Raw genomic sequence first — 22040 nt, 5'->3', positions numbered from 1 at the left:
AGTCTTCCTGCTCTGGAGAGGTACTTATGATACCAGATGTTGAGTCGTCTTTCCATCTTGGAGATTAACCATGTCCAGTCTGCTATCTTGTAACCGTGGGGCTTCAACCTATATCCCAGATATCTAAGGCCATCCTCCATCTGCAGAAGTGTAAAAGGGAATCTATGAAGTGCATACTGAATCTCATGGGGGGAGCATCCAGTGGCTGTAATGGTGGATTTGGTGTTGTTGATGATCATGCTTGTAGCCATTTGAAATAGTGAGATTGTGTTCTGCAATATCGTCAGATCCCCAATCCCCCTATCTAGGAAAATCAGCACATCATCCACAAAAAGTAGATGAGTCAGAATGCATCTGTTAGTGATCCTGATTCCTTTAAGTCTTCCTCTGCTATGCTCTTCTTTTATAAGTCTGCTGAGCCCTTCCATGATGAGCAAAAATAATAATGGGGATAGAGGGCAACCCTGCCTGAGACCTCTTTCAGAGTGAAAGAAGGGCGATGCCGCCCCATTGACAAGGACACTGAAAGATATATTTGATATGCAACACATAATCCATTTTATAAATTCATAAGGGAAACCTAGATGAGTTAGGAGCATTCTGATGTACAACCAACTTACACGATCAAAGGCTTTTGAGAGGTCTACCTTTAAGATCATACCTTTCATCTTCTTCGTCTGAATGGAGTGCAATACTTCTTGTGCAGTTCCAACAGCCTCGTGGATCTGTCGATCTTGTAGAAAGGCAAATTGCTCAGAAGATATGTGTGTGGATAGTATGGGGCAGAGCCGATTGGCTATGATTTTGGCAATGATTTTGTATATACAGTTGCACAGGGAGATGGGACAGAAGTCATCGAAGGAGGCTGGGTTGTCTGATTTGGGGATGAGGACGATGAAGGTGGTATTGAAAGCCTCATACATCTTACCATTGATCCGACACTCTTCAACGACTTTAAGAAGATCTTCTCCAAGAGTATCGAAAAATGCTGTGTAAAACTCCACCGTCTAGCCATCTGGTCCTAGACTCTTGTTGCGCTTGAACCATTTCAAGGTAGCCTCAAGTTCCCCCATTGAAACCTCCCTGTTCAACTCCATGGCAGTCTCCTGGTCCACAAACCGAGGAAATAATTGTGCTACATGAATGACTTCAGCAAGAGTGGCATTGGGTGAGGCCTTGTAGATCTGCTTGAAGTGGGTTGTAGCCAGGGATGCTAATTGTGGGAATGTATTCACAGTATTCCCCTGTTCATTTGTTAGTTGCCATATGGAGTTGATAGCTTTACGACCATTTGCAAATTTGTGGAAGAATTTTGTATTATCATCTCCCTCAAGCAGCCATATTGCTCTACTTCTCAGCCTCCAGGTTTCTTCCCGATCCTTTAGGATTTTGCTTCGCTTAGTTATTAAGGCTGTGAGCTTTTCCTTCTGATCATTAGAGGTGAAAACCCCCCCCTGTTCATTTTCCAAGGCAGCAATCTCCGCTTCAGTGGCCCTTAGGGTTTGATCATCCTGTTCTCTCTTGTTGTGTGCCCATATTTTAGATAATCGCTTCAGCTCCTTTAGGTTACGTGCAAATCCTTCAACTATATTCCCACCAGTAGCAGTTTCTTTTATTTACTGTTATTACTGCATAAACATTAATAATAATTGAAGATTAACTAATGCTCTGAAAAGATTTAAAAGTGCTAATTGCTAAGGGACACTGATTCAACCCCCTTCTTAGTATTTTCCAACATAAAGAAGGGTGGAAAAATCAAGGCCGGGGCACCTCATGTACCACGACTGCTCCCTCCTATACATTACATACCTAGGTGTGGGCTTCCCCTTATCTAGCTACCCCTATGCCCCACTATGTGGCCTAGGGCTTCCCCTCTCATTCCCTATTCCATCTCACTTATTTGTCACTTGCCACCCCCATTAGAGGGGTGTACCTTGGACATACTATCCCCTCTAAGGGTTGAAACCACCTAATAAGGTACTTGGCTAACCCCCTTTGGAGCTAGGAGACACTAGCACATGCCAAAGCCCACTACGGAAGGGCATGCCATTATAAAGTGCCCACTTTGTTATCCATGATTTGTAAGCTCTTTTACCCGATTATTCTAATGACTGGTTGTACTGGAAGCCTAGGGGACACATTGGATCTTATGCAGGATTACAGGTGGTTTCCATTTGGGTTTGGTTTCCCTATATGGGATCCTAACCCCCAGAGGTCTACATTGGCACATGTAGGGTGTGCATAGAGAGCCATGGGCCTCCACAACAACTGACAGTACTCCACAAATCTTCATGGATGCTTAAAGATTACCAGTGATCCACTTTTGGGATGATGATGATATGCTTGGTACATTATGCCCAACAAGCCCCCATAAGAGCCCCACACTCTTGATAGGTATCCCAGGACTTGTACGATGTCATGGCAGCATTCATTCCACCACTTGGACCCTTGCAGAGGATCTCCGATTCATATGGAGACCCATGGGGTCATCTATGTGTCCTCATACCCAATGGGAGCACCATAGGTCTGTTGAAGAAAGTGTAACTAGGTTCGGTCTTCATAACTGTAATTTCGATCTTTGTACTTATAAAAGAAATGAAATATTATTTTTGTAAATTGTAAAAATGAGTTTCTTGCTCATTTAATAGGTCAAGCACATGTTTGAGTGCTTCTAGGAAAGTCAAAGAGTCAATGTAATTGTTGAAGACCCATGTGGCATGTTACACTATGTAACCTATGTAATTATGTCAAAGATATGTGTCAAAAGTGATCCTCCAAAGCACAAGGACAAGTCTCCTCTTCAAGTCGGCTCAAAGAATGAATTTTGGTGCGCTTAAAGTCAAGTCGGCCTCACTAGCTCAATTCGACCCAAAGAGGAGGGACAAACTCCTATATATAGGGTAGTTCGACCTCATAGAAGACCCATCAAGTGATTTCTGAAACAACGAAGAAGAGAGAAAAGAAAGAGGTGTGAAAAAGGGGCATAAAGGTGATTCTAGGGCAGCGAAGAAGAAGCAAGAGAAACTGAGTTTGGGTGCGCTGTTTTAGGGCGCAATTCTGTCACATGTGCAAAGAAAGGAGGGAAGTTCTGCAGTCACATCAGATCCACAAGTGCAACAACATAATCAAGTTTGATTGGGCTAAGAAAAGACTTTTAATAAAGCCCCCGTCTCTAGCGAAGAAGAGTACATCTAAAGCGAAGGAAGGGAGCAAGTAAAAGGGCTCATTTCAATCCCTTGATCAACCACACATGCGAAGAATTCAGATCTGTGGTAAGGTAAGAGGAACAACCTCTCAACTTGGAAGTATCTCTCAAGGAAGGTCTCATTCTCTAGCCTTTGTGTCAAGGAAAGGGAAGATTTCCAAGCGAAGTAGAGAAGAAAAGGTAGATTCCAAAGAAGAGGTCTCTAAGGAGACCTAGGGTTTCTGCAGTTGCCAGAAAAAGAGCTATCATTTGCTGGAAGAAGTGCGAAGGAAGAGATCAAGGTGCAAAGCAGAAGAAGACATTGATTGAAGGACAAAAGGAAGAGTGGTTGTGCCTTGTGCTTGGAGGATCCACTGGTCAAGGGTCTAGGGTTTGGCATTTGTCAATTGAAGCTTGAATAAGAGAAATTTGCAGAAGGGTTTCCCTCTCTAGGAGAGAGAGGTTTTGCCTTGGATGAGAGCCAACATCTTGTGTTCTTGTCTCTTTTGTTTTTGGTAACTGTTTGATGAAGTAAGAAAACACACACTAATAATAATAAGAGAAGTTTGTGCTAATAAGAAAAGTAAAAAGTACTTCACAAATTGTTATCATCATCAGAAGAATCTCATCATAACCCAGATGCCCTAGATTCTTCAACAAGGTCAACTACTTGGAGAACAAGGTGCCACCCCCTTGTCCATCACATTTCGGGGAATTTATTCCTCAATATGGCACTTCAGGATATTATTTAGCCTTAGAGGGCCCTACTTCATACACATATCATTATTTGGCCCCTTGTGAGGCTTGTTTTTACACTTACGAGCTAGTTTGGTGGGCTTCTCACCAATAGGGGTTTTATTTGCACATTATTTTATCATTAGGGGCTAATGTAGGCCCATAGGCTAATTAGAACTCCTTAGGAGGCTATATATTGAGGTTAGATACACTCATTTGTATCATCACTTGACTTGGGATCTTTCTAATCATAGAGAATTTTCACACTTTTTCCTTGGTGGATATTTTTTGAGATGGATGAATTTTGATGTATGGATTTGGGCTATTTCTCGTCTTGGAGCTTTATTGAGGAAACAAAATGTTGGTTGGATATACTCTATAACATTGTAAGTAAATTTTGATGCTATTATTCTTGTTGCTGCACACTGCTAAAATTAGGGCTAGTTGTTGCATTATCGAAATGTGGAATTGAGCATGTTTTAGCTAATTTAATGTATGGGCTAATGTTATATGACTGAAATGTCGTAGAGATTTATTTATCTCGAGAAGCTTACATCATTTGCTTTGAAGTATAAATGCTTGAAGGTCACTTTTCTTTTCTTTCTCTCAACATTGGATAAAGTTGACTTTCTGGGCCTCCTTGATCAAGAAACCAAGTTCTTACTCATCATTATCCTTGACTCCATATCCCCAAGTTAACTAGGCACTGATCCCTCAAAAAGGGTGATCATTTCAACCCTCTTTAACCATTTCCCCTTTTTCCCCAAGTCTAGCCCCATTAGGTCACCTAGGGCATCAATTTCTTGGGAATTGACCCAAGGAAAAAATTCAATCTCCTATAGGCTATTGCGTTGGTGGGTCCCCTCCCTCTCCTCCAAATTTGAGGCAATTCTAACGATGGAATCTCCAGGAATCTCAAGCCCTAGCCCTAGGATGAAATTGTGCCTAGGCATCCCCAAGGCTAGACTTCAATAGGATCAATTCAACCTTTTGAAGAAAGTATCCTTGTTTGGTCCTTTCCCCTCACCTTTTCCAGGATAGGAACATCATTGGTTGCTACATTCCATCCCCGAACTTGGGCTGGGTCCACTTGGCCCTGTGTGGTCCCACTTCTCAATAAAGACTATTTTTCAAGGACCATTTGGGAATCCAAGTTTCCCAAGGATTATAGGGATTGAGAAACTTGTTCATAAGCCTATCCTTTCTCCCATAACCCTCCAATCCTCACCCCTTATCCTTGGTGGACCAAGTCCCTTGCTTAAAGAGCAAGCAAGCTCCATTCTTCACTCCATCCTTGGAAAAGAGTTTTTCAGGGTCACTTCTCACCTATCCATTGACGTATACTTTACAAGTGAATCCCTACACTACTCGGACTCCTCCCATTGGTGAAAGTCTGTAAAGAGCAGGGAGACTTAGCTGTGGTGGTAGTGGGCTAAACCTCCACAGTTGCCCTTAACCTAGCAGTTTCCCTCTTAGGAACCCCTTTAGGTCCCCTGCTGGTTGGAGTGGTAACAACTACTATTTGTGACTAAAATAAGATTTGATTGAGTCGATTCACCCACCTTTAAAAAATATGTTTTGTCGATAGGTTTAATCAATAGGTTTTATTTAAGAGGTTATAATTTATTCAAATGTTTATGTCATGCGTGCTTTTGAACATATTTATTTAGTTCCTTTTGTTGATATATATCTATATATATATATATATTTACTTATTTAGTATATTTCTTTTTAGTTGGTATAAAATATATAATTCTTTTAGCTAATATAATAAATAATAAATATATTATAATTCCCTTTTATGTTGTATAATCCTTTGTATTTATTGATGTTTTTTTTAATAATGTATTAGTTTCATGTTATGATGGTGGTATACATAACAAGTACCCCACTCAATATATTCATTATATTTTGTTGAGTTAGGCATTTACTTAGTACTTCAATAATTAATTCATTACCTTAGACATTTTTTATAATTAGTTAGTACATATACTAGTGTAGTACTTGCGATGCATGCATATGTAGCTATCATATGCATGCCTCGTATGCATGCTAATATTCCTATGCTCCTTGTAATTCAATGGGTCATTATAGTTGAGCACCTGGGAACTCGACCCATTAGGAAAATCGGCCTCAAAGAATTCAACCTTTGGAAACTGGACCACTTAAAGCAAATCGGCCTTGGATTATCCTGTCTCAATAGCAAATTGACCTCCCTTTTTCCCTGTCTTGTATGGCCCCTATACACTAGAGAGATCGACCTTCTTGGATAATTTAGCCTCCTCCATAATTTGGCCCTCTTCTTCAACAACTTTGCCTCCCTTTTTTTTGAACTCCGCCTCCTTGAATTTCTCCCGAAATTCTCTGCTGCACTTCTCCTCACTTCTCTTCAGTCCTTGTGTATCTTCACCTCTCCCTTAGGCTTATTTTATAACTTCTTTAAGCCAAAATCCCTAATCCTAATCATCTAAGTGGTTAGTGACTAGAGCCTAGGATTAAATCCTAAGCCTCACTTGAGCTCAATGATTGCAATTATATCTAAGTCATTTGAATAATTTTATTATTTATCCTTAAAACTTTGGCCTAATAGTCCACAATAATTAATTAGATTAATTATTGTGCGTTTCCCAAGTTAAACTTAGTAAATAAATCATAATATCACTTACTCCACCAAGCAAGCACCTAAAGAGGCAATCAAATATCTTCTACATGATAGGACACCAAGCCTATGTAGAAGACCTTCCGAAGCTACAAAAACTTTAACAAGGACATTGTATCTCTTTTTGGCATTGAGATAGTTGTGCTTACATCTTATAAATTAGCTTTGATGTTTTCTTTTATAAGAGTGGCCTTTGCACTCCCAGTATGTATCTCCACTTATGCACTGAGCATTCCCGTTGATCTACTTTTGGTCATTTGTTGGACATTAATACTTATCTTATCACACTAGTCTCAGCATACCTCGCTATAAAAGTATTAATGCAACAACACTATAGCTTAAAACTCCTTTTTATGCAAGATTTGTCATCCATCCAACCATAAAATGGAGATGCACCCTTTTGCCTTGAACTTATTTTTTGTTTTCCATGCAATGACTAGCATGACCTTGCATGGAATTTTGGAACCATGCCAGGGAAAAAAGGGTCTTGCCCTAGCGTTTGATCCAACTTACTTAGACTTTTATAGTCTGTTGGTTATTATTACTTTGTTAAGACTATTCAGCCATATGTTTGCATGGTTTTATCAATAAAATCATTTAGACTAATAGTTGAAGGGAGAGGACATTTAAGTATTTCTTGTCAGTGTTGATGTTTGTAGCTCAAGCAATTAATTTTGCACAGGGGTAAGTGATTAGTCATGCGGAAGTCACCTAACAGACCCATAACCTTAGCAGATGCTTTAAGTATTAAGTAATTGACTTTTATAAGATAAACTGAGTTAACCTAATGAAATGCAAAGACTTTTGCATTAGTGAATTATTTGAATCTCAACTGTTGATATCAAGTGATGTTGAGATCTAATCTCAACCATTAATCACTTTGGAGATTAGGGTTGTGGATTTGGTCAATGACTCAAACTTATAAAAGAAAGGCTAGGCTTAGGGGGAAGACACACAAGACATCTTGAACACAAGACACAGTGAGAGTGAGCTCTCGGTGATTGGGTGGAGAAGAAATTCCATTCAAGTGTGCAGGGTTCAAGAAAGAGTGCAAGGGACAAGGGAGACAGGTCCAGATCAGCCAGCAAGATTGAAGGATAGATATCCAGAGGGGTTTGATCAGCTGGGATAACTCCAGGTTTGTTCTTGTATGTATTTTCCTTAGTGGGCCATTATCGTAGGAAGGGAGCCCTTGTAAGTTCGGAATTTAATGAATGAAGAACTGATTTGAAGGGCAGAAATCTGTGTGCATTGTGATTGTGGGATTGGTGTATTGAATTTTGCTTCCGCTGATTATTTTGTTTATGTTAAAATCTTAGCTGTGCATTTTATTCAATATATCTGCGTTATTAATCTGATAGGAAATAAATTGCTGGGTTGTTAGGGTTAGAAAATTAACAGTGAGATGTAAGCCCTGGATAAACTTCTATGAAATGTTTGGAGTATCATTCGTTATTCTCTACCTCTTAAAAGTGTAAATGCATATAGAAACCCATAATACACATTAAATTTCATGTTCATAATAATGATTAAATAGGGTAGGTACTGAAGGTCTCTGTGGCGAACTTTAGTAGGGTAGGTTCTGAATTTTTTCAGTCCCTTGGTATGAAAAGCATGATCACCATGACCTTTTGAATGGCAAAATCCTTGTAATTTTGCCTTGCAGCTTCTAAAAATCAATTTGAAAGCAAGATTCCTCTCTGCATCTTCTGCTAGATCTGATTTCTGGGGCATATACAGTTTCGAAAAAGCAAGAGCCAAAAACAGGGCCTCTGAAGAAAGTAGGGTGATCCTGAAAAACAGGTTTGAAGATCAAGGTAAAAAGCAATGCTGTTAATAATATTTTGGGGAATATATAGCTGAGGGTATGGAAATAAATTTATCAGAATATCGGGGAAAATATTGGAAACTATCGGAAAATATCAGCAATCATAAATCTGAACCTGGAATATTTGCAAAATATTGAAAAAATTGGCAGCCCAGAAGACTCAGATTTTTTTTAAATATCAGGATAAATTGGAGATGTTTGCAACATTAAAAAATATGCCAAAATCAGATTCCAACTGAAGCCAAAAACGTTAGATTTTGATTCTTTCCCTTGACACTAATGCCAGGAAGGGTTCAGGTTTGGATTTGTAATGATCCTATGAGGCATGTTTATATAGCAAAAATTGGTGGACAGTATAATTCTAACTGTAGGTCATCTTCTATCAGCTAATCATTCTAAGAAATGTCCCTCCTGCTGACTTGGTGCCTGCCTTTTTTATCATCTTGCTGCTGGTATTTATGCTTTGAAGTTTAAGTTTTGTTGTGTCTTTTGCATGGCTTCCTGAAAGTCCAATCAGATATGTTGTTTCCGATTTGTGAAGCTTCTTAATCTTCAGCACTTGGAAGTGCTTTACATATTCTGTTCTTTCTGCTTTTAATTAAACTTTCACAGGATGTGACCAGTTCCCTTTCTGAACGGTCTGGTCTCATCCTTGCTAATGATCTGATTATCCTTGCAGAGGTTTAGAGCTTCAAATGGTAGAGAACTATTGAAGGGAATGTTACAGGTTGGCGACAACACACAGCCATACTTTCATGTCTCTCTCTGGCAGAAGCATATGTGTTCCAATGTATCTGCGGGTGATGTCATCCTTTTACAAAGTACTTTCAAGTAATACCTTTAAATAGTTTACTAAGGACTTGCTGAGTAATGCATGATTTAAAAATGTAGGATAATATTTCTGAGTTCTTCCAATCAGAATTAAGGTATAGTAAGTGTAACAATATGTTTTACTGGTGCAGACTTCGAGGGCAAACTCAAAAAAATATAACTGAGACAAATGTTGCATTTTGTCCATTGTCTTTGGAGTTCATGGACTCAATAATTGTTTCTATGGTCTGACATTGTCTTGTTCTGTGCAAGCCTCATTTTGTAGTGGTGGCTCAGGTGTTTTTGCTGTCTTGTTTTCGTTGGCTCATGTGATCTCTTGCCCCTATTCTGTCTGTTTTCTCCACTCTGGACAAAATATTTAGTAATGGCTTACTGTTGGCTCATGTTATCTCTTGCCCCCTAGTCTGTGCACGTTTTCTCCACTCTGGACAGGATATTTACTAGTGGCTGGGCAATTTTATCCTCTTACTCCAAATTTGTTGAAGCACAGTCCCATCATAATATTGAATGGTTTCATTAAAATAATAAATCTTTTGTGTTTATGCATGTAGAGAGGGAGATAAATAGACAACTGTCAATTTGATTTGGGATTCAGAAACATCATTGTAATGTCTCTGGAACTTAGACTGAATTAACATTTTATTTCTGTTTATTTAGTCTTTAATTTGTTGGATGGTACGTAAACTGGTTAAGCAAACACGATTACGAAAACTTGAGGGATGCTCATCTCTGCTGAGACGACATTATTTCTAGAAGTGTGTTCCAATATTCAATGGCTATTTGAAAACATTACTGTTTTCAGAATGCTATCTCTGTCAACGAGTCCATCCTTATCTGTCTGCTTCAGTGATTTTTTTTGGCAAAGGTCTGCCTAAGATGATTGGATGCCTCAGAAATGTGTACTATATGATACTCTTCTCCACCTTTCTTTAGTTCTAGGCCTCACATGTTTTTTTATTCCCAGCTTTTCCTCGTCTCTTCCCTTCCCAACTTCACTTATCAAAATATGTGAGCCTATTTTCAACTTGTCTATCATCTGGTTTCCTCCCCATAAGATATCTACTAGTACTACCAGATGCTCCTGCCTTTTGTGCTCTAGTTAAGGTTTTCCATATACTACTGTTATCTCTGTTCATATATATCCCTATTCAAATCACTTTTCCAAATTATTGTGCAGGGCCTCTTCTAAATCTTCGTTTGACCTTGGGCATGTTACTGCTCAAACTAGCAGGGGACCTAAAGGGGGATCCCTAAAGGGGAAAATGCTAGACCAAGGGCAACAAATGGAGACTTAGCCTATTGTCACCTCAGCTAAGGCTCCCTACTATTTACAGACTTTCACTAATGGAAGGAGCCCTGGTATATATGGAGTCACAAATGAAGAATAAATCAACAAGTGGATATAGAGTGACCCAAATAATCCCATTCTAGAAGAGGTTGAACGACAGAGCTTGCTTGCTTTCTAGGCAAGGTACAATGTCTTCTAGGAGAAGGATAGGAGGATTTGAAGGTTAGGTTTAGGGAATATGACTTGTGTGAGAGTTTCCCAATCCCTAAAATCTTATTGAAATTGGTATCCCGGATGGTTCTTGAAGAATTGTCTTTTCAAAGAAATGGAACCACATGCGACCAAGTGGACGCAACCTGGGTTAGGAGGTAAGAGTTTAGCAACCAATGATATTCTTAACCCAAACAAGGAGGGGGAAGTATCAAAGAAAGAATTTTCATTTAAAGGTGTTGATCTGATCCTATGAGGTATTAGCCTTGGGGATACCAGAGCAAAGTTTGATTTCGGAGCTAGGGATTGGCTTTTCTCACAACTCCACTGTCGGAATGGCTTCAAAATTGGAGGAGGCCTTGAGGAGACACCAATGCAGGGGATGCTAGGAGATCAAACTTTTTGGAGGGCTATTTTGTCGGGAAAATGATGCCCTAGGTGACCCAACTTGGCTAGACCTAGGAAAAGGTGAAAAGTAATTGATTTTGGGTGACCACCTCTTGGTAGATTAGTGCCTTAGTCTTTCGGAGAATGGAGTCTATGACAAATATGAATGAGGACTTCGTTTATTAGTCAAGGAGGCCTTAAGATTACCTCACTAGCCTTCTAGGGCAAAGGGAAGCAACCTTATAGCTTTTATACTTCGACTTGCAAAAGGATATGACTTATCAAGATGAATTCGTTGATAGAATTATCCCTAGTAAATTTCATTCAAATTACATGACCCATACATTGAGAGATGCTATATAGAGACAAAATTCCACAATTTAAGCAGTAAATGCATGCAACAATTAGCCCTAGAAATAGCGAAAATCCCAATCCAATGTATATGACAAAGTAAAACAAAAATAATATTAAAAGCATGTACTTACATGTAATAGAACATATCCAACCATCCACATTTTGATAATTGAGAAGCTCCAAGGTAAGATAAACCAAATCCACACATCAAAATTCATCCATAAAACTCCAATTCTTCCTCCAAGAAAAAGTATGAAATTCTCAAGAGAGAGAAGAGATCCAGTCCAAAATGATGATGAGCAAATGAACTCATCTCACTTGTATTTAAATTCTATACACTAATGAGGAGTTCAAATTAGTCTCCTTGGCCTACATAAGCCCCAAAAATAAAATAATGTGCAAATAATGTAACTTTTGATGACAAGCCCACCAAACTAGCTCACAAATGAAAAATAAGTCTCTTAAGAGGTCAGATGATGAATAATATGTATCGTAGGGCCCTCCAAGAGGCCTGATGAGGTCCATGGGTGCCATAATGAAGAGTAGGACCCTCACAAGTGATGGACAAAAGGTTGGCCCCTTGTTCTCCAAAGTTCAAACAATAAACCTGTGGTGCTCCCAATGGGTGTGGGGGCACAATAATAACATCATGGGTCTCCAAATGAGTCGAAGATGCCTGTAGATTGTCTGCAAGGGCTCTGATGATGGTGTAGGGGATGCCACATCATCCTACAAGTCCTAGATCAGCTGCCAAGTGCATGGTACATCTGTGGGGCCGGTTGGGCAAAGGTGAACCAGGTGCATCTTCCTTGTCCAATAAGAGTATCTCGAGCATCTTTGACCATCCTCGGGGATCCATGGAATGCTGTCTACTGCTGTGGAGGCCCATGGCTCTCGACACACACCCTACATGTGCCAATGTAGCCCTTTGGAGGATTATGACCCTGTATAGGTAGACCAAACCCATGATGGAGACCATTTGCAATCTTGCATAAGATCTAATGCCTCCCCTAGCCTTCTAGTACACCAAGTCATTAGAGAAATTGAGTAATGAGATTACCAACCATGGACCACAGGTGGAGACTTCATAATGGTCCGCCCTTCCATAATGGGCTTCGGGATGTGCCAATGTCTCCTAAACTCCAAATGGTTTTAACCAAGTATCCTATTAGGTGGTTTCTACTTCTAAAGGGGATAATATGTTCAAGGTACATCCCTCAAAAGGTGGTGGCATGCGACAGATAGGTGAATGAAGTAGGGGATGAGAAGGGGCAGCCCTGGGCCACATGTTGGGGTACAAGGGTGGCTAATAAAAGGGAAGCCCACACTTGGGTTTATAATGTATGGGAGGGAGCAATCGTGGTATATGAGGTGCTCCGACCTTGATTTTGCCACCCTTCTTTATATGTCTTTTGCCTTTTTATGATTTTCTTTGATTAATTGCTCAGGGCTCAAGGGATAAAAGCATGATGCATAAGATATAGCATTGAATACCGCCTTTTATGGTAGGCAGTTTATTGCCCACCAGGGGTTGGGACAGTCATGGGTTCCTATATGATGAAGGAGGCTCATAGAACCTGTAGGAATCAGGGTGATGGCCATGATGATGGGGTAGAGTTCATGTATTGGCTTTTTCCCACGTGCTAAATTTGTTTGTCCTGACCATCTTTTGCATTTTGTGGTACATTTTCTTGTTGAATGTGGCCAAATATACTTTTATCTTTCTTTTTAGCTGCATTAACCTCCGGGGATCATTCCATGCTTGACCCAAGGTGTGGGCAAGGGGAAGGGGTGAGCCAACCCTATGTGGACCTAGGTGGGAGAAATGATGAATGGGGTAATAATGAGTGGAAAGGGGGTAATATATGCGGATAAGGGAGCGGGACCACGCAACCAAAATCAGGGTTTCCCGTGAAATACCATCCCTAAAGCTAAATGGTCAGTAAAAGAGAGATTCCACCGGACTAGAATCCAAGGTTAATGTACAAAAGGGGTCTAGGGGACAGGAGCACAAACCTAGCCCATTCTTTTTGCCGAATCCCCCCATTAATCCATGCCCAGAAGTGTCCACCAACTACAATACTCAATTACCAAATGACACAACATACCTTTAGGTTCGGGAAGCCCACCTTCAAACATACGATCATGGTAGATGGGCGAGGGACCACATGGCTGGCTCAAGGGGCGAAGAAATGGCACAATGAGCTAGCTGGTGGTTGCAAGGGTTTGCTGGCTGTCGGCTAAGGACCATCTTGGAGATAAAAAAATCTCCTAGGGATATCACCCACAAAATGGAGGGTAACAAGGCACTCTTTTTAATAGTTCTACCTCTTAAGTTTCTTGATATACTGCTGTCCTTCCCATTTTTTCTTTCTCGCAACAAGTACTCTTTCCCGTCTTTTGCTTTTACTCTTATTTGTCTTCTCATGGTTTCCATTTCTAGGGTGAACATGACTATTATACCACTGAAGTTTGATATGATGTATCTACATTGATGTTTAGTGAATCGGATATGAGTCTCTTCTGCACTTTTTGAACTGTTCAACTATACTTAAGGGCGCTGCTTGTTCATACTTCATGTCTGCTTGAAAGCATTGGAATCACTAAAAAGTCTATAATTCTCTTAGACATAGTCCCAAGTTTCACTTTTGACATTCAGTTGCAATGTTCTCTTCGTGTAGGTTTTCTAAATCATGTGTTTTTGTTCACTTGATTCTAAGTATTTATAATTCATGAAAATTGTCTTGTGTTTGTGTGTTGGTTTTGCATACCCAAAACACATGCAGGAAATGAAGGGAAATAGTTATGGGGGTTAGTATGCAATGTGTTGTACTTGTCCCTGTTGAAGAAAGTGTAACTAGGTTAGGTCTTCATAAATGTACTTTTGATATTTGTATTTATTCAAGAAAATACATAATTTTTTTGTTATATTTATCAATGAGTTTCTTTCTCATTGAAGTAGGTCAAACACATATTTAAGTGCTTCTATGAAGTCAAAGAGTCAATGTATTTATTGAAAACCCTTAAGGGCATGTTACACTATGTATAAACTTGTATAAGAGTCAAAGGAAATATCTCCAAGCAAAGTCAAGTCCTCTCCATGCAACGACATCCTCCTAGTAGCAAAAATGATGAAGAAACACCAAGTTGGCCTACAATCAACAAGTCGGCCTCAAGTCGACCTAAAGGAGGGACAATCCTCTATATATAGAGGCTGTCCACTCCCTCATAACGACCAATACTCACCTCTGAAATCAGCGAGCAAGAGAAGTCAAGGAAAAGTGAAGAAGGACAAAGTTTAAGGGGTCTCCAAGTGCAACGAAGAAAGAAGGAAGAAAAGCGAAGTTTTGGGACTGTTTCTAGGGCAAATTATAGTCACAAGTGTGAGAAAAATGAGGGCAGTCTGCAGTTATATCAGCAACAAAATCATAGTCATATATTCATCTTGGTTTGGGCTTGAAACTTAGGCCTACAAGGCCTCCCACTAGAGCGAAGAAGAGACTCTCTCATACGAAGGAGAAAGGAACCAAATACACTACTAAACCTCCCACACATGCGAGAATTTAGGGTTGCAGAACTGTCATATCAAGTTTGTACCTACACATTGAAGAAGGAGCTTGGTTGGTCAAGAAGAAGGAAGAAATCATCATTAGTGAAGGGCTTCATTAGAGACCAAGGATAAGTTTCTCTTCTAGGGCAAGTACAACAAGGACTACCAACAATTGTAAGAAGAGAAAAGTGTCGGAAGAAGGAGAACGAAGTGCCGGAAGAAGGAGGACTAAGTGTCGGGGAACAAAGTGCAAGGAGGAAGGACTTGACTTGTGCTTGGAGGATATTCTAGTCAAGGGTCTAGGGTTTGACATTGATCAATAAGAAGCTTCAATAAGAGAAACCTACGAAAGGGTTTTCCTCTCTAAGAGAGAGAGGTTTTGGCCCTGGTAGAGAGCCAATATCTTGTGTTCTTGTTTCTTATGTTTTGGTAGTAGTTTGATGAAGTAAACACACACACTAATAATAAGGAGATCAAGCTAAGATAAATTGTAAAAGTGCTTCACAAATTGTTATCAAGTTTAGAAGAATCCTATTATACATAAATTCCCTTGATTCTTCAACAATCCCCTAGGTCATCGTTGCACTCACAGGGGCATAAATATCATTACAATAAACTTGAGAGAAATAGAGAAGGAACCATACACTTAGAAGATAAGATAAGATAATGTTATTAATGTCCGACGAATGACCACAAAAGCAGGTCAATGGGGCTGAAGGATATAGCCTGTATGAGTACAATTTGGGAGTGCAAGCATGACTCCCAGAGAATGTTGAAAATAAAATAAAATAAAGTAAGATAAAGAAATAAACTTGCAGTAATACAACCTCAAAACACATGTATATAACTATGACAAAGGTAGTGAGATAAAAAATATTGAGTTTGTCCAAGAGTGGAAAATTGGACAACTCAAGAGCTTGTGAAGAGAGAGAGAGAGAAAGCCATCAAGTTTGTGTTCGTTCAAATCAAATTATGTTTTTTACATTTATACAAGTAGAGAGGGAAAGGTATTATGCAACTTATTTCCATTAATTTATTATTAATAATAAAGCACTTTAATGAAATTTTATCTACATGAAGTAAATCCTAATTACTAAAGAATGACCATAAATATTAATTATGCTAACATCCTCTCTTGATGGTCATTCTAGAAAATACAATTATTTGGACCAAATGGCTTGGTCAAAATGTTTCCAATTTGCTTTTGTATGGTATAATATTTAAATTCAATCTCATCATCTTCTACTATTTGTCTGATGAAATAATAGTGTATATCAATTTGTTTAGTTCTAAGTTGCACTGAAATGGATATGGGAATGGATACAGAAACGGGGTTTGAAACGAATACGGCAAATTTTCAAAAAATATGGATACAATATGGCAAGGAAACGATATATATATATATATATATATATATATAGATATAGACACACACGACAAAATAAAACTTTCATATTACCATTCATCTTTTAGAATCTAGATTCTATATTTAAAAATACATAATCATCATCATGAAATCCACATAAACAAATCATCATCATCAATTCAGCATAAACATTGTCATCATCATTAGTGATTATCATAACATTCAACATATCATCAAGTTTCTATTTCCAATTTCAATCATCAACATCATCACCAAAATTAATAATGTTATATGCACACTACATAGTGCAAATTACAAAATGAACTATGACTGACAGTCTACTATCATATGACATATTATGGTATTCAATGTTCATTATTGAAAAGTTTAAAACATCATCATAAATTACATTTACATATCATCAAATATGTCTTCATCCATGTAATTAAGATCCACATCATCATTTGGATCCTCTCCATGAGTGGGAGCATTGCTGCCATGTCCACTTGAAGATGCAATTATTGGTGCTTTCTCATCAAACAAAGTCATATGAGACATGGCATTCAATGTCATATCCAAGTCAGGAAACTTTGGAAATGGATCCAAAACCATTAAAAATGCTCGAAACGTTTCAGAAATAGGATTATGTGTTTCCAAAAAAATGCAAAGCATTTCAGAAATAAGATCTTGCGTTTCCAAAAACTGAAACGTTTCCGTGCTGTATCGTACCCGTTGCCATTTCCGAAACGCCAAACGACGTTTCTGGGGTTTTGGAGGGACATTTTCGGCAACTTAGATTTAGTGTGCTCATGAAAAACTGGATTCTTCTCTAATTTTACAACACCCTGATTGTCACACTAAGAAAGGAAAAAAGAAAAACTGTTGGCTTGGTTTGCTCAAGCATCGAATCTCCAACTATTCTTTGAAGCCAAACTACCACACATGCTCCTTTTGTTGCTGCCTTGTATTCTGCTGCAGTAGAAAAAAGAGAAACATCATGTTGTTTCTTGCTACCCCATTGACCTGCGCCTATTCCAAGATGGAAAAAATAATCAGTTATTGCACAATCAGAATATGTATAACCAATCAGCTGAACTGCATCATTTTATCATATAATATTCCAAAATCTATTGTACCTTCAACATATCTCAAAATCCTTTTCAGTGCTTTTCAATGTTCAACCTTAGGATGTGTTATGAACTTGGATATGTAGCTGATTGCAAAAATAAAATCTGGTGTAGTGGTTGTAAGATAGATTAGATTTTCCAATAGTTGCCTAAAAATCAACTCATTTGCCGATATTATGTATACTTTGACTGAAAGCTTCTGCCCTTTCTTCATAGCTGTAGATGAATTTTACAATCAACTATATTGTATTTGTCTAGCAGGATTTTCACATACTTCGTTTGTGAAGCAAAAATACATGTGCAAGATTGCCAAATTTCTACACCTAAACAAATATGTAAGAGACCTAAATTTTTCATGTTAAAAGCAGAACATAAATCAGATTTTACCTTGGTAATTGCTCTGATCTCACTACCTGTGTTGATGATGTCATCTACATATATGGGGCGCACACACCCATTGTTTGATAGAATTATTTATTTTATTCGTTGATTGAAAATTGATGATTACAATGAAGGAAGGCTCTGGCTTTAGATATAGCCCAAGAGCCACTACATGAAGGGGCAAAGAAGATCATGCCCCTTAGTTTTAAAAATTAAGTTAAATAAGTTAACACAATAATTTTATACATAACATTGCCTCCCTCTTGAAAGAATGCTTTGTCGTCAAAGCATAGGTAACGAAGGATGTTGTTGACGGAATGCTTCGGTCTCCCAAGAGGCTTCTTCTTCTGGTAGGTCCTTCCACTTAATTAGGTATTCTTTGATTACTCGTGACCGCAATTTCTTTTCCTTGACGATGATGACTCCTTCTGGTTCTAAAATGATCTTCCCTTCGTCATCAAGTGTTGGAAGTGTTGTCTGTGCCATCTGGTGTTTGCCAAGTGCCTTTTTAAGGCAAGATACATGGAAGACGTTGTGAACACGACTTTTATTAGGAAGGCTTAAGCTGTATGCTACTTGGCTGATCTTTTTGTTAATTTGGTACGATCCATAGATCTTTGGTGCCAATTTGTTTTTTCCCTTTTGTTTTAAGGACAATTGCTTGTAAGGATGAAGTTTAACAAATACCCATTTTGCAACATCAAATTCTCTTTTGGTTCCGTTTCAGTCAACCTGTTGCTTCATACAATTTCATGCAATATTTAAGTTTTCCTTCAGTGCTTGGAATACTTTTTGTGTTTCTTATAATTGATATTTAATTGCTAGAAGTTTTGCCTCGATAATAGCAAGGTCCTTCCATTTAGGAGGTTCGTAATCATACAAAGCTTGAAATGGAGTCATTTTCGCTTAAGTGTGGTAAGTGGAACTGTACCACCATTCGACGAGATGTAACCATTGAGCCCGCTTATTTTGTTTGTCTGTTGCATAACAACATAGGTAGGCTTCTAAATATTTATTGATAGCTTCTGTTTGACCATTTGTTCGAGGATGGTATGCTGAACTCATGTTGAGGTAGGTTCCTATATGTTTGAAAAATTCCCTCTAGAAATTTCCTTTGAATTTGGCGTCTCGATCGCTAACAAAGACTTTGGGAAACCCATGTAGTTTGTAGACATTCTTGCAAAATATCTGAGTGATTTGTTTTGCTGAGTTTGATTTCTTCATTCCTATGAAGTGTGCATACTTGGTGAGTCTGTCGACTACTATGAGAATTTTGTCTTTGCCATCAGACATGGGTAATCCTTCAATAAAATCCATTGATATTTCTTCCAATTGATAGCATGTGTCGTTTTTTCCACCACATATACCAATTATATGCTTCGCTTTCCATTTGCATGGATGCATGTCTGATCTTTTCATCGTCATTGTCAACACCGTAAATCTCGAAGTATTCTTCTGCCTTATTAAACCATGCAACACTGTATTTCTCGTTATTGTCAAATTTGGAGAGCTCAAGTTCTGCTATTCATTGATATGTAGCAACTGTTGGGGTATTGATTCCTGAGCTGCATATTTGGGTATTGATTGCTGTTAATTTTTCATAGGGCTATATTGTTCTTTGCTTTGATAATTGCATTTCTTCATTAACACATTAAGCTCACCCCATAAAATCATAACATTATTCAGATTTACATTATTATTTAGCGACATATACTACTATGTAGAAAGAACAATATCATCATCGTCAATGCAGCGGAACATAAAGGAAAAATAGAAGAAAAGCATTCACACATAGAGACACCAGGATTGGTCGGAGATCAAGGAAAAACCCACTATGGGGAAACCCTTTCAAATTCTCCTTCTTCTAAGATCATTATCAAATGATTCAGCAAAATAAAGTACAATGATCCATATCTTCATCTATGACACTATACAACAAAAACAACTACAACATCTATGAAATGAACCCAACAAAGCTTATACTCAAAAATTTGATTATGAAGTTTGTAATGAACTGTCACTGTTTGCAATCAACTGCCGAACCCTGCGGTCATTGAGCGAAGTCTTCAGACAACTGAGATTCCATCATTTAACTCCCGGTTGCACGGAGGAGTCATGCGAGCGACTATAGCAGCGTAGTCACACCCTTAAGCCTGACAGGTCTGCAATCGAGATTCTGAGACCCTAACTCCTAGTCGCATGGATGGAGAGTTGTTTGTGCGATTGTGGTCGACTTTGTCTTGTGCTGTGCCTACGGCTGTGGCCCAAAACCCTAAAACTGAGATGCGAACTCTGGACCCTGCAATTTCACCTTAGAGCGAACTTGTTCCTTCATAGACTTGCCTCAGACCTGTGGGAGCCAAAACCAAGAAAGAGAATAGAAGAATGTCCCATGATCTTGTCCCAATGAGGTAGAGGTCACTTGTATATATAGCCTTTCAAGGGTGTCCACTTTGCTTTAGGGTCCACCTTGTCAAATGTGCACATGTGGGCTTTTCTTCACAAGTACACTTTCTCTTATCCGTTTTGAGTGATCTTTAGGTCAATTTTGGTCTCACTAAAAGAGGAATTCGATGCAATCATTATCTCCATCAGGTGAGCTGTCCAAAGTGGGATTTGATCACAGTTGCATATTTTAACACTCCCTCTCAACTAAGAAGAATTCCACCTGCATCATGTCACATGTATACTGTCATCAAATCATATCCAATCTCAAGTATCTAAACATATCGTATCATCACTGATCATCTCAATTCATCTCTTGCTCATTCCTGCTTGACTCTTGATTGTCCCTGCTCATATGTTGAATATTTTGGAATCTAAAAGAAGAAGAATTTGTCATTGGAGGGGAGCATAAGCTACCACCCTTTATTCATCAGGTTACTACCCGGAATATCTGTCAGCGGGCTGCTACTCGGGAATATCGGCGGGGAGTCAAATCTATGACTCACATCATCATCGGAGAGCATATCATCAGGGAGCATATCTCAACTTGGAACCATATCGGGGAGCATACCTCAACCCAAAATATCATGGGGGAGCTACTACTACGACCCCATATCGAGTAATAGATGATATAGGGGAGCTACTACTCAACCCATCCTATTGCCTATTGATCTTCCCAACAATGACCCTCAATAGTCATGTGGTAGAACACCTGCATCATAATCTGAGCTTGGACAAGATACCCGACATACCAAGAGGTAAGGATCACATGCCTCCAAGCCTCGTTAACCCGTTGGCTAGATGGTGAGGGATAATCCCAACAAGTCCTACTTGTATTTATGATGCCAACTGGGGTATACTCTGCAAAGACCAAGATAGGATGAGCTACTACTCCAACCCTATGGGTAACAGATAGGGGTGATACTCTATTACCCAGGGTTCCCTAAACCCCAGGAGCCCTCTATCTCAATTCTACACACTGGAGCTCAAACAGTGGAGGGAGAGCTAGTTCAGTGTCCTCGATCAACGATGCTTTCTATAGATCAACAACATATTATCTTACTGATATCTGGTAATCATCATGTCTCGATAGCAATTGTCGCCTGTTCATACAGGACATCAAATCATATTAGAACAAATATATATATATATATATATATATATATATATATATATATATATATATATATATATCACAAAAGGATACCATAGTTATCCTCCCTCTCAAGGAGGTGCTAACCACAAGCCTAAGCTTGTCTCATACATCAACACTGTCTCAATATATGAAGGTAACTCGGTCCAAGCTATATGCGAGATTCTCTTCCAATCGGTTCCCACTCTTTGCCATCATAATGTATCCATGTCATATCCAGATCCTGCTCAGACGAATCTCTAAGGAGCTTCTTCATCCTATCTCACAACTAGTCATGCTAGCAACGTCATACTCAACCTCGGTCGTGCTTAAAGCTACACACCTCTAATATCATGGAAGATCTAATACTAAGGCAACACCTAGATGTGCTCATCAATATTAATCCCAAACATCATCAGTACATCCATGCAGTCACATATAAAAAATAGATCATCCCACGCAAATATCTCGAAGGGTTCTCGGTGGAAGCTCTATGTGAATGAAGCAGCTCAATCATGAATTCACTCAGGTTCTATGCCCATCATGTATATATACGGACGAAT

At 38.9% G+C, this 22040-nt stretch overlaps 1 protein-coding gene across 13 annotated transcripts in view; it reads left to right on the top strand.

The window, feature by feature from the left end:
* LOC149252525 (uncharacterized) overlaps nucleotides 1-22040 on the top strand; it is a 269367-nt gene that overhangs the window by 78247 nt on the left and 169080 nt on the right. For 5 of the 13 annotated variants that reach the window (XM_089459723.1, XM_089459721.1, XM_089459724.1 and 2 more), the window contains exon 2: nucleotides 9086-9227. The exons of 3 other annotated variants lie outside the window; for them this stretch is intronic. In XM_089459723.1, coding sequence (XP_089315849.1) covers nucleotides 9162-9227 — 66 coding nt within the window. In that variant the 5' untranslated portion in view covers nucleotides 9086-9161. Of the gene's footprint in view, nucleotides 1-8327; nucleotides 8396-9085; nucleotides 9228-22040 lie in introns of those variants that run through there. 5 more of the 13 variants (XM_089459722.1, XM_089459729.1, XM_089459732.1 and 2 more) reach the window with 3 other exon arrangements.

Source organism: Pinus tabuliformis, chromosome 7 (assembly GCF_031772625.1).
Source record: "Pinus tabuliformis cultivar Carrire ecotype Pingquan chromosome 7, CPIR1, whole genome shotgun sequence".
NCBI lineage: Eukaryota > Viridiplantae > Streptophyta > Pinopsida > Pinales > Pinaceae > Pinus > Pinus tabuliformis.
The sequence above is the reverse complement of the archived record's forward strand: the minus strand, read 5'-3'. Positions and strand labels throughout refer to the sequence as shown.